We start from the raw sequence: 14,050 nt of genomic DNA on the forward strand, positions 1-14,050 counted from the left end.
GAGGTTGGGAATGACTGTTGGGTTAACCAGCTAATAGTGTGTGTGGCAGAGCTTAAGAGATGTGGAAGATAAATCAGACGATGCCCATGTCCCATGTCCAGTGGGAATTTCAGAAGAAAGGGATAGAAGGAGTGGAATAGAGACAATATTTGAAGATATGGTACCTGAAATTTTTCCAGAATGGTGAAAGGCAAGACACATCGTAGTGAAACTGCAGAAAAAGCAAAGACAAGACATAATCTACAGAAAGTTCCTGCTAACTGGTAGTAAAAAAACAACCCAGTAGAAAATTACCAAAGACTAGAATAGACAATTCACAGAAGAGGATCACAAATGATGGTCAATAAACATTTAAAAAGATGTTGAGGAAAATCTAAGTTGGAGTAACAGTGAGATACAATTCCATAACCCTCAGAGGACACAGAATCTGCAAAATGAAAAAGGGAGAGGACAGCCATCATGGAAGTCTTAGTGCTGTGAACAGTGTTATACCCACATAAATTTGAAACAGAACAGTTTTCTAGAGAAATAGCACTATTTCTTCACATATTAAATGTAAATATTTCTTCAAAACTTACTCAAAAAGAAATAGAACCTTAGCCATTAAAGAAGTTGAATTCATACTTTAAAATATAGGTACACATGCAAACAGTAAGCCCAAATGCCACGAAACCTGTACGAAACAAACATCCCTGTCATGCATATGCAAGTCCAGAGAATTTGAAAGGAGTGAGGGACTTACGAGTCTGACCAGGGTGGAGTGGCAGAAATCTGATTTACACTCCCTCTGGAAACAATGAGGCGACTCACAAGTCCAACAGAGAGTTTACTGAGGATCAAAGACGCAGTAAGAACGTGTTAGAAGATTATCACACACAGAATACATTTTTCTTCATAGTTTTGTGGTTCATATTTTCTTCTTTTTTGATTCAATATTTTTCCTTAATTTTCATCTTAATGTACTGTAGAAATTAGTGAGCCGGGAAGCAAATGAGATCATCCTGTTGACCTAATTGTCAGAGCCAACAATTTCATTTGTACGTCTGTGAGGAGCTGCTGACAGACATGGTAACTCACCTCAAAAGTGTGGAGGGATGTCTGTGAGCAATTTCACCAGTTTATGCCATCAACAAAATAGAAATTTCCTACATTCTTAAATTTGCTTTTCAGTATCTTGATGTGGATTGAAAAATAATGTATTTTTAACTTTTAATTATTACTTTTAATTGACACATACTAATTGTACACTTTTATGAGTTGCAGAGTGGTATTTTGATACATACAATGTGTAGTGATCAAATCAGGATAGTTAGCATATTTGTCACCTAAAACATTCATTGTTTCTTTGTATTGTATGCATCCTCTCCTAGCTGTTTGAAAATATGCAGTAAATCATTGTTAACTATAGTCACCCTGCAGTGCTTTAGAACACTAGAATTTATTTCTCCTACCTAGGATACAAAATCTTTTAACCAAACTCTCCGTGTGCCCCCTTCCCCTTGCCTTTCATAACCACTGTTCTACTCTCTACTTCTATGAGATCAACTATTTTAGCTTCCACATATGAGTGAGAACATGTGGTGTTTTTATCTTTCTGCATCTGCCCTAATTTCACTTAAAATGATGTCCTCCAGGATCATCCATGTTTTTGCAAATGACGGTATTTCATTCTTTTTATGGCTGAGTAGTATTGCACTGTATATACCACATTTTCTTTATCCGGCCATGTTGGTGGACACTTAAGTTTTCATATCTTTGCTATTTCATATCTTAGCTTTGGTGAATAGTGCTGCAATACACTTGGGGGTGCAGATATCTCTTCAACATACTGATTTCCTTTCCCTTGGATGTGAAAAATAATATATTGAATTATGCATGACACTTTTAAACTACATACAATCAGAAGTGATGTCAGTAATAATCCTAAAACTTCAATCAAGTTTCACGGTTGGATTATTCAGGAAAAAAACTTCACTTATATTTATATATTTAAGTAAATATAGGTAGCTTATCAGCAAGGATAAGATCTTTAAAAAGTAAAATTCTACAGTGTTGCTCAAATTTTAGACAGCATTCCTCCTCAGTCACGGTCATGACAGAGCTTTAGCCCTCCACGTCGTGAGTGGGAATAGCTCCTCACAGAAAGAACAAGTAATGGCATTGTTGTCATTACTGTAGAAACAGCCAGAATGTGTGTCTTCTGGGGCTGCTGTGTCTGTATCCTGGTACGGGGCCGCTGCCATGCTGGTCTTTTGGTCTGTGAGTGCTGTTGCTCCCCAAGGAAGTCAATGCAGCCAGAAGGACAGTGGCCGTGCACACAGGCTCAGCTCCTTAGCCCCCATGCTGGGAGGCCCTCACAGCCCAGGCTTGCACGAGGGTAGCAGAGTGATTCCTTAGGCACAGCATAGCCTAGTCTGCGGCATAAATGTGATAAAGTATACTTAAATAGTTGATTCAAGCTTAATTACAGAAAAACTTTTTTTTCCACATTTCCTAGCACCATTCTGGGAGTTTTCCATGTATTGATTCATTGGCCCCCACAGAAGTCTGCTGAGGTTGATGTGCTTTACAGGCCAGACGCTGAGGAACAGGCTGGGAGCAGCTAAGGCCAGAGCCAGAGCCAGAGCCAGGCAGGCTGGCGCAAGAGCCGTGCTCCTCATCGCTCCGTGACCCTGCATCCGTGGTGGCATGTCCACCCTCTGGGCTCTTAATGCAAAATTTATTCAGTATAGCACATGCCCTATTATATTGTAATTTATCTGATTATATGGCATATGTCCGCCACCCCCCAGCTCTGCAAGACCGTGAGATCCCAAGGCAAGAGGCTTATCCTTTTTTTTTTTCCAGCTGTTTTTTATTGTGGTAAAATATACATAAGATATAATTTACCGTCTTAACCATTTTTAGGTCCACAGTTCAGTGGCATTAAGTACAGTACATTCATGTTGTTGCTGCAGACATCACCTCCATACGTGTCCAGAGCTTTTTTAATCTTGCAGGACTGAGACTCTGTCCATTAAATATTAACTCCCCATTTCCCCTCTCCAGCCCCTGGCAACCACCAGTCTGCTTGCTCTGTGTATGAATTTGCTTATTCCAGGTACCTTACAGAAGTGGCATCACACAGTGTCTGTCTTTTTGTGACTGGCTTCTTTCACTTGGCATAGTGTCCTTGAGGTTCCTCCATGTTGTAGCATGTGTCAGAATTTATTTCCTTGTTAAGGCTGAATAGTATCCCGTGTGTATATACCACATTTTGCTGTCCATTCATCTATTTTTTGGAAACTTGAATTGCTTCCACATTAAGCTATTGTGAATAGTTCTGCTATGAACATGGGTATACAAGTATCTTTTTTATAATTAAGTTAGAAGTGCTTAGAACAGTGCCAGGTAGTAGATTGCTGTTAGTGGATATGTACAATTAAATGAATTAAATGTAAAACTATGGTAGATTCCTAACATTAATTATGTTCGTCAACACCAAGATACTGAGGAAATTCTTAGCCAATATTTTCCAAACCAAGTTTATTTTCATCCTGGCTGGAGCCTTTTTTTCTTCCATTTTACTTGTTTTGTCTTTAGCATCCCATGAATCAGGTATTTATCCCATGCTAATCCATTCCCTGGTTATCCACACCAAACCACAAGAGAATCATTTCCTAGTATCAGAGTTGACATACAAATTACAAAGGCCTCTTAGCCTCTGTATCTACAGTTACTTGGAGTTAGCCCTGAAGTTCAGAGTCAGCTTCATGTGCAGCAGTGGCTTCCTCCTCCTCACCAGCTGAAGGATGCCAAGGATTCTGAACGCCACGCGTGGCAACTGTCACAGCACGTCATGAGCCCGGGGGGCCACGGGGCTTCTGGGAGTCAGACAATGTGCTATTATCTTCATCTGTGTAGCGATTATGCATATTTGCTTTCTAATAATTCATTCAACTATGAATTCATATTTTATACCCTTTTTATGTAATATCTCACAATGAAAAGTGTTATTAAAAAGATTGGAAGAAATTGTACAAATGTAGATGGATTCTACAGTCAGTTTGCTTTACAAATTTCTTTAAATTTTTGCTCCACTTAAAAACAAAAAACAGCAGCAGCAGCAGCAAATTAGGGCCTCCTAGACCCTGTATTTTGGATCTGGCTTTTGCAAGAAAGATGGCTTCAAGCCCCAAGGACCGTGCTCAAGTAAAAGGCCTTGGCCCAAACTCAGATGGACAAATGAATATTGTTGTGTTTTTCAGCTTAAAACAAGAAATATAAGATTGTATGTTATTTTTTATGAATATCCAGTTTAGGCTGTATTTTTATCTAGATTAACACAGATTCACTAAATTCACCTCTTCCCTTCTGTGAATAGAATTAGCCAATACCTTGAGCAAAAAAATTCTACCGAGAAAGGCCTGCTATAGCATTGAGCAAGGGGGAACGTGTCTTCTAGGATGAGTGCTACCTAGAGACCCTCCATGATTTATTCTTCAGAAATGCTCCCAGTACCCCACTGTCCAGCTTTGCCTTCCCACCTGCCTTCCCACCTGTGTGTTTGCTGCTTCTTGTCTGGTAGATTCTTCTGAAAGAATTGTATCCGTATCACAAAAATTATCCCGTAATTATCCCATAAATGCTGTGGTGGTTTTAGTTGTGAAAAGTAAAAGAGTTCAAAAGTAAGAGAGTTCCTGATTCTCCTGCCTTCTCACCAGCATTTGATATTGTCATTTTTTTTTTTTTTCAGATTTTAGCTGTTCTAATAGATGTATAATAATATCTCATTGTTGCTTTAATTGGCATTTCCCTACAGGAAAATATTTGCCAGCCATGTATCTTCTTTGCCCAAGTGTCTATTCAGATCTTTTCCCCACCTTTTAATCAGGTTGTTTGCCTAATTATTGTTGAATTTTAAGAATTTTAAAATATATTCTGGATGCAAGTTCTTTATGTAGTGTGATTTCCATATATTTTCTCCAAGTCTGTGTGGCTTGTCTTTTCATTCTCTTAAAAATATCTTTCTCAAAACAAAGCTTTTAATTTTGATAAAATTCAGTTTATCAGTTTTTTCTTTCTTTCTTTCTTTCTTTTTCTTCTTCTTCTTCTTCTTCTTTTTTTTTTTTTTTTTTGGGCAGCTGGCTGGTATGGAGATCCAAACCCTTAACCTTGGTGTTAACCAACACCTTGCTGTAACCAAGTGAGCTGCCTGGCCAGCCCTGATATTTTTTTCTTAATTATGCTTTCAGTGTTTTATCTAAAAACTTGTCGCCAAACCCAAGGTCACAGATTTTCTTCTCTATTTTTAAGTGGAGGTTTTATGATTTTGCATTTTATGTTTAGGTCTGTGATGCATTTTGAATTAATTTTTGTGTAATCTGTAGAGTATGAGTTTAGGTCCTTTTTATTTTTCATATGCACATTCATCTGTTCTGACACCATTTGTTGAAAGGACTGTCCTCACTGTTGAATTGCCTTTGCACTTTTGTCAAAAATCAGTTGATTATATTTGTGTGGTTCTATTTCTGGGCTTTGTTTACTTCCATTGATCTAAGTGTCTGTCCCTTGCTAGTACCACACTGTCTTGACGAATATAGCTTTATAAAAAATCTTGAAATTTAGTTCTCTAACTTTGTTCTTAATTTCAGAATTGTTTTAGTTATCCTAGTACCTTTACCCTTTTTAGATTTTAGAATCAGTTTGTCGACATCTACAAAAAATAACAAGCTTGTTGGAAGTGTAATTGGGATTGCGTTGCATCTATAGATCACACTGGGAAGAACTGACATCTTAACAGTACTCAGTCTTCCAATCCAAGAACATAGAATATATCTCCACTTATTTAGATCTTTGATTTCTTTCATCAGTGTTTGGTAGTTTTCTGCATAAAGATCCTTCACATGTTTTGTTAGATTTATACCTTAATACTTTTGTTTTCTTTGGTGCTATTGTGAACAGTACTGTTTTCACTTACTTCAATTTTTAGATGTTCATTTCTGGTATAGAGGAAAGCAATTGATTTTTTTGTGCAGACTTTGTATCACAAGACCTTGCTAAACTTGAATGTGGGCTCTTCAGGGTTTTCTATGTAGACAGTCATATCATCTGCAGATAAAGGCAGTTTTATTTCTTTCTTCCCAATCTGTATCCCTTTTCTTTCTTTTTCATGCCTTACTGCACTAGCTAGAACTTCCACTACAATGTTGGATAAGACAGGTGAGAGAGGACATCCTCGCCTTGTTCCGAATTTTAGGGGGGGGAGCGTTCAGTCTTTAACCATTAAGTATGATGCCAGCTGTTGGTTTTTTGTAAAATATGCTTTATTAGGAAAAAGAAATTCCCTTCTATTCCTAGTTCCTGAGAGTTTTTAATCATGAATGGTTGTTGAATTTGTGTAATTCTTTTTCTGCTTCTGTTGATATGATTGTACGATTGTTCTTATTTAGTCTGGTAATATGATAAACTACATTGATTTATGTATGTTGAACCAGCCTTGCATTCCTGTGATGAACCCCACTTAATCATGATGTATTATACTTTTTATAGATTAATGGATTTAATTTGCTAATGTTTATTAAGGGTCTTTGTGTTCATTTGGGAAGTTGGTCTGTGGTTTTCTTGTAATGTCTTTGTCTGGTGTTGGTATTAGGGTAATGCTGGCGTCATAGAATAAGCTGAAAGTGTTCCCTCCTGTTTTCTAGAAGAGATTGTATAGAATTGGTGTAATTTCTTAAGTATGTGGGAGAATTTGCCAGTGGAATCATATGGGTCTGGGGTTTTGGGGGGGTTATTGTTTTTTCTTTAAGGTTTTTACTACTAATTCAAACCAATGTCATGCATTATGAGATTGTCACTAATGCAGCATGCTCTCTTCTCCTGATACATGCAAAATATTTCTTCAGAAATTTTCAAATGTTAGTGGTTCCATGGTCTGATCTTGCTAGGGCTGCATGCCTCTGTAAAAAACAAACAAGCAAATCAGAACAAATTTCAAATGTTATGTTAACAATGTACCAAAATATATTTTTTTTAATTTTAAAATTTAATTGTACATATCTGTGGGCTATGGTACATTATTTCAATACATGCATATACTGTACAATGATACACTTAGGGTAGATAGCATATCCATCCCCTGAACATTTATCTTCACTTTATGGTGATTATAGTCAAGATCCTATTTTCTACCTATATGCTATACAATTACTATACAGTATAGTAATATTAGCACTAGTCAGCCTAGAACACCAGAACTTATTCTTCTGTCTGCATGTAGCTTTGTAATTGTTAATACACAACTCCCCCCTCCCCACCGCCCCTTCTCTTCCCAGCCTCTGGTAACCATTATTTTACTCTCTACTTCTATGAGAACCTTCTTTTTTAAGATTCCACATATAAGTGAGATCACGTGGTATTTGTCTTGAGCCTGGCTTAATTCACTTAACATAATGGTCTTCAGTTTCATCCATGTTGCTACAAATAACATTTCATTTTTTAAATAGCTGAATAGTATTCCATTGTGTATATGTACCACAGTTTTTTAATCCATTCATCTGTTGATGGGCATTTAGGTTGATTCTATCTCTTGGCTATTACGAATAGTGTTGTGATGAATGTGGGAGTGCAGGTGTCTCTTTGATATATTGATTTCATTTCCTTTGGGTATATACCCAGTAGTGGGGTAGCTGAGTTATACGGTAGTTCAAGTTTAGTCTTCTGAGGAATTTATCCATTTCTTCTAGAAAGCTTGTTAATATATAACCAATAATAGTCTCTTATGGTCCTTTGTATTTCTGTGTATCAGTTGTAATGCCTCCTTTTCATTTCTGATTTTATTTGAGTCTTCTCTCTTTCTACATAGTCTAGCCAAAGGTTTATCAATTTTCTTTATCTTTTCAAAAAACCAACTCTCTTTCATCAATCTTTTGTGCTTTTTTTTATCATTACACAATGTAACCATTTTTTGTGCCCTTTACCAATTTTGTATTTTTTTTTTAAATGTGTGAGTTTTTTGTTTGTTTCATTTTTGGTTTTGTGTGAGGTTTTTTGGTTTATTTTTTGTTTTTTTGGTTTTGGGGGGGGGGGTTGGTAGCTGGACGGTACAGGGAACCAAACCCTTGACCTTGGTGTTACAAGGCTATGTTCTAACCAAGGGAGCTAACCAACCAGCCCTGTGTAATTTTTTAAATCTCTAATTCATGTATTTCTTCTCTGATCTTTGTTATTTCTCTCCTTCCACTAATTTTGGGTTTGATTTATACTTGTTTTTCTAGTTCCTTCAGGTATAATTTAGGTTATTTGAAATCTTTGTTCTTTTTTGATGTAGGCATATTTTTCTATAAACTTTCCTCTTAGAACTGCTTTTGCTATAGCCCATAGGTTCTAGTATGTTGTGTTTTTATTTTCATTTATCTCCATGAATTTTTTAATTTCCTTGATTTCTTCTTTGACTCACTTGTTGTTTAGGAGCATGTCATTTAATTTCCATGTATTTGTACACTTTCCAATGTTTATTCTTTTATATAGGTTTCTAGTTTATTCCATTGTGGTCAGACAAGATAGTTGATGTGATTTTGATTTTTTAAATTTGTTGGGAGACTTGAATTGTTACTTAACATGTGGTCTGTTCTAGAGAATATTCCATGTGCTCCTGAGAAGAATGTGTATTCTGCAGCTGTTGGATGAAATGTTCTATAAATGTCCATATTAGGTCCAGTCAGTCAAGAGTGGAGATTAACTCTGATGTTTCTATGTTAATTTTCTGTGTGGATGATGTCTCCTTTGCTGAAAGTAGGGTATCAAAGTCCCCAACTATTATTGCGTTGGAGTCTCTCTCTCCCATTAGATCTAATAGTAATTTTATATATTATTATATATCTGGGCGCTCCATGGTTGGGTACATATATATTTAGAAAATTGCTATGTCCTCTTGTTGAATTGATCCCTTTATCATTATATAATTCTTTCCTTTCTTTTTTTTTAACTTTCCTTGGCTTGAAGTCTATTTTATCTTATATAAGTATAGCTACTCCTGCTCTTTTTTGATTTCCATTTGCATAAAATATCTTTTTTCATCCCTTCACTTTTAGTCAGTGTGTATCTTACAGGCAAAGTGAGTTTCTTGTTGGTTCTTGTTCTATAATGCATTTAGCCACTCTGTGTCTTTTAACTGAGGATTTAATCCATTTACAATTAGAGTTATATTGATATATTGGTACTTATTACTACCATTTTGTAACTTTTTTTTTGGTGGTTTTGTAGATCCTTTTTTTCAAGTATTACTGTCATCCTTTGTGATTAAGTGGTTTTCTCTAGAAGTATATTTTGATTTCTCACTTTTTATTTTCAGTGTATCTGTTGTAGTTTTTTGTGTTATGATTACCATGAGGATTACAAAAAAATGTAGTTATAACATATTATTTTAAACTAATAACAACTTAACTTTTATCACTAAGAAAAAAAAAACCAAAACCAGCTTTACATTTTGATGTTATTCCCCTCTACTTTTGTCATTTTGTTGTTTCAAGTTACAGCTGTTAGTATTGCCTATCTCTTATAAGGTTGTTGTATTTGTTATTATCTTGTTAGGTTTGTCCTTTAGCCTTTATACTAAGTATGTAAGTGGTTGACTCACCACCCTTACAACATTGTAGTATTCTAAAATTGTCTGTGTACTTTACAAAGGTGTTTTTACCTGGTTTTGTTGTTGTTGTTGTTGTTGTTACACTTTAGCATCATCTTCTTTCCAACTGAAAAACTCCCTTTAGCATTTCTTATAAGGCCAGGTCTAGTGTTGATGAATTCCATTAGCTTTTGTTTGTCTATGAAAGACTTTATTTCTCCTTCATATTTGAAGGTTAGTTTTGCTGGACACAGAATTCTTGGTTGACTATCTCTTTCCTTCAGTATTTTGAATATATTGTCCCACTCTCTCTCAGCCTATAGAGTTTCTGCAGAGAAATCCGCTGAGAGTCTTATTGGTGCCCTATTGAATGTTATGTGTTTCGTTTCTCATGCAGGTTTCAGTATTCTTTCTTAGTCTTCAGTTTTTGATAATTTGGTTATGATGTGATTTGGGGTGTTCATCTTGGATTGAATTTAATTGGTGACCTGTGAGCTTCCTATACCTGGATGCTGTCATCTTTCTCCATACTTGGGAAACTTTCAGCAATTATTTCCTTAAATATGCTTTCTACATCTCTTCCTTTTTCTTCTCCTTTAGTTATGCCAATTATGCAGAGGTTATTTTGCGTACAGGTCCCCTAATTGCTGCAATTCTGTTTCACTTTTTCTTCTTTTTTCTTTTTGCACTTCTGATTTGATAATTTCATATGTTCTGTCTTTAAGCTCACTGATTCTTTCTTCTGTTTGATCCAGTCTGCTGTTGAAGCAGTTTTTTAGTTCAGATAACATTTTTTTAAAAAATTTCTATTTAGTTATTTTTTAATAGATTCTAATCCTTTGTCAAGTTTCTCATTCTGCTCCCGGATTATTTTCCAAGTATCTTTTTTTTTTTTTTTCTGACCGGTAAGGGGGTCACAACCCTTGGCACGGTGTTGTCTGCGCCACACTCAGCCAGCGAGCGCACTGGCCATCCCTATACAGTATCTGAACCCGCAGCTTTGGCGCTACCAGCGCCACACTCTCCCAAGTGAGCCACGGGGCCGGCCCTATCATTTAATTTTCTATCTGCATTTTCTTATCACTCCCTGAACATCTTTATGAGGGTTATTCTGAATTGTTTGTCAGACATTTCATAAATCCACTGTTCTTTGGGGTCTGTTGCTGCTGTTTTGTTGTTTTCCTTTGGTAATGTCATATTTCTCTGCTCTTTCTTTATCCTCATGTCTTTACATTGATGCATGTGCATTTGAGGAGATGTCTACCTCTTAGGTTTTATAATGTGTTCTTTTATAAATTAGTCCTTTACTGCTGAATATCAGAACTTTCATCTGTTGTTTTTTCCTGTTCTATAGTGGATTAATAGCAACCACCATCACTTAAACACTGCACTGGAACTAATTTGCTGCCTGGGTTGATTCCCAGATAGGGGAAACTTCCCACAGAGACCAGAAGTCAAATGCTATACCTGAGCTGAATTGCTGCCTTGCTGCTGTTTCTCAGACCGGGGAAAAGTTTTGTGAGGGCAATATTTGAATTGTTGGCCTTTTAGTCACATCTGGGTCATGTGGGGTCTCCACTAATGTAACTGGGCTTGTGGAAAATCCTGCCCAGTGCTGAGTCTTTACCACAAACTGCCCCCCTGCAGATCTGTCGCACTGACTGGTCTCCACTGCATGGTGCCTGTGCCTATCAGGAGGCAGATCAGTTTCTAGTGCTGTACCCCTATATAGCCCTCGACAATCAGCCCCCTCCTCAGCACCTCAAACCTTTCCTGTGGGGCAGTCCTTGCACAAGTCCCCCAGGAAGACTCACAGACCTCTGGGCAAATCAGACACCCACCTCCTACTCTCTCCTCTCACCTCTGATAAAGCAGGACAAGTGATCTCTCAGTGTGCAGTGCTTTGCTTGTCCTAAAGGTGGTAGATGGGACTCTTCAAAGTGATCCCTCCTCCCATGTGCCACTACTTTCCATGCCTTCACAGACTCAGCAGTCTCTCCTCTCTTCACCCAAGCTCCAGTGGTTTCAGGGTGGTGGTTTTTGGGTTTCAATAGTTGCAAGTTGATTTCTTGTGGAGGGGAGCCATGCTGGAGATGGTCCATTTCACCATCTTGTTGGCATCACTTCCTCCAAATATTTTTAATTCAATTATTAGATTCAAGCACATACAACAGTCTGAGTAAAACTGTATTACTGGACTTCAGATTCTCTCCAAGGTTGAAGACATCCTTCCCACCATACTGAGGAAGGTTTGCCCTCTCTCTTGAGTTGGTAGGCATTCGTTTCTTTCTCATAGCTCATCTGTCTCTTTCCCAGCATGCTCAAGTCTTCATCATTTCTCTTCTGCATTGTCATATAAGCAACCCTCCTGCTGTGAGAATTTTAGCTTGTCATGCATCAGTCTGCATGCACAGTCCTGACTACAGGAGTCTAGGTAGAAGGAGACCTTTTACCCTTGTATTCTGTGAAAGTTATGTTTTTCTTTTAAGATTGTTCTTGGTGTATCTGTGTGGATACCACTCCTTTTCTACCCCTTTCCTGTGACTAGTGATATGCTGATAATTTTTTAGCCTACCCAAGGAGCAAAATCAGTAGAGTATATTTAGCTGTTGTGGAATCAGAAGATAAATGGCCTGTTAACGGCCTCGACTAGTTGTCAGTGCCCAGGAACAGATGTGCTCAGTTCAGCCTTATTTTGCTTCTGGTTTTACATCAGGGTTCTTCCCTCCTGTTCTCTGTGACCACAAAAGAATCCAACTTCAGTCCCAAAGTTAATAATTAAATATGTTCAATGACACAGATTTCAGAAAAGCTTGGCTACTCTACAGGGCACCCAGCCCTCTTGCCCATTATTTGCTGGCCTTGACCTTATGCTTACTCGTTGAAGGGTTACTTGCAAAATTAGCAGCAACAAAGAAAAAGGCAAAAAAAATTACTCAGTGAGGGTGAAACCCATATTAAATGGTAACACTTAATGCTGGTAAAATAAATGGTTGCATTTTATGTTGGTTCGAGGCTTTTGTGGTAACCCCATTCTTAGGAATTTATCTGAAGGGACTAATTCAACAGAAGGAAATAATACTGCACAAAGATGCTTGTTGCAAAGTCTGTAAGGGCGAAAAAGCACACATCACCTACATGTCATGTCACTTTTGGACAGCAGTCCCTTGGACAGTGTGCATCCGCTGAAATGGCAGCCAGCAGAACGGGGCAGCAGCATGGGAAATTGTGTATGAAAACGTCCTGCTCAGTGAAAGAGCACAGGGTACATAACAGCGGGCGTGTGTCCACTACGATGGAAGCCTGGGAAATTAGAGGTGTATATTCAAATGTGCTTTAGAAAAGTGGAAATCATTTTACGGTAGGGAAATTATGGGTGACTTTCATTTTTCAAAACTTTTTTTAATGCCATCATATTGCTAAAAGATGAAAGCAGCAGGAGATCCTGTCTTCTGTTTTTTGAAAGGGATAGTATCTCCCAAATAAATAGGAAAAAAAGGTTTTTCTTGTAACTCACTGTGTGTAACACCATCTGTGTTTGCCTCCACCTCTGTTTGTGTAGGTGGAGGGTTTCCAGGCAATATAAGCCCTGACTTGGATCTGAGTCCCTTAGTGGAAAGAGGTCTATGGTGTGCCCCCTGTGACCTGTCCCCTTTCCCTGCAGGAGCTCAGCGAGATGCTGTACACGGACCGGCCCGACTGGCAGAGTGTGATGCAGTACGTGGCGCAGATCTATAAGTACTTCGAGACGTAAATCTTGTCGCCTGCGACTTGTCCTGGAAGCCCCTGGTCACTTTCCACCAACCCTGTTCCGCCCACCACCACCCACCTGTCTGGATTTCAAAGGAAGGCACAATCTGAATGGACCAACACACAAACAAGAAACATAGCTAGGTTCTGCGCTGTACCTATCCCAAATGCGCACGTTTGGAGTGTCAGTGAAGCTTTGCTCTCCCCCAGGATGTTTCTAAGGAGGGTGGCCTTCCTCCTTCCAGACCAAGACTCCACACCCAAGTCCATTTCCATGAGAAACCAGGACAAGTCGCCAATCACATTGGGGATTCCCAAATCAATCCTTTTTTTTTTTTTAATTTAAAAAACCCTGACATTTGCCTTTATAAAAATTTTGTTCTTGCCATCTTCCCATCCCCACTACCCCAAAAGAAACCAACAAACAGAAACATTTCCTCCAGAGCGGCCTGGAAACACGTTGGCCCTGCCTTTGGGGAAATATGCTCAAGTTCTAGGTGACAGTTTTAACACCTAGAATTCGGTTCCATTTTTAGATTTCACGGTCCCTTATTTGATTCTTCGAGTGAGAAGTGAAGTGTGTGAGCTCAGAGGAGCCTGCCTACCAGGATGTATGCACTCGGACACACGTACGGCGGGTCGTTTACACCCAAAAGGCACTGACCACGCCTTTTGTCCTCTTGTTTGTTCACA

At 38.2% G+C, this 14,050-nt stretch overlaps 1 protein-coding gene across 1 annotated transcript in view; it reads left to right on the forward strand.

Annotated features, from left to right (window-relative positions):
* SPECC1 (sperm antigen with calponin homology and coiled-coil domains 1) overlaps positions 1-13,808 on the forward strand; it is a 186,322-nt gene extending 172,514 nt beyond the window's left edge. The window contains exon 15 of the mRNA XM_063110531.1: positions 13,272-13,808. Within this exon, the coding sequence (XP_062966601.1) occupies positions 13,272-13,361 (90 nt within the window). The 3' untranslated portion in view covers positions 13,362-13,808. The remainder of the gene's footprint in view (positions 1-13,271) is intronic.
* Positions 13,809-14,050: the final 242 nt, after the last annotated feature.

Source organism: Cynocephalus volans, chromosome 10, assembly GCF_027409185.1.
Source record: "Cynocephalus volans isolate mCynVol1 chromosome 10, mCynVol1.pri, whole genome shotgun sequence".
NCBI lineage: Eukaryota > Metazoa > Chordata > Mammalia > Dermoptera > Cynocephalidae > Cynocephalus > Cynocephalus volans.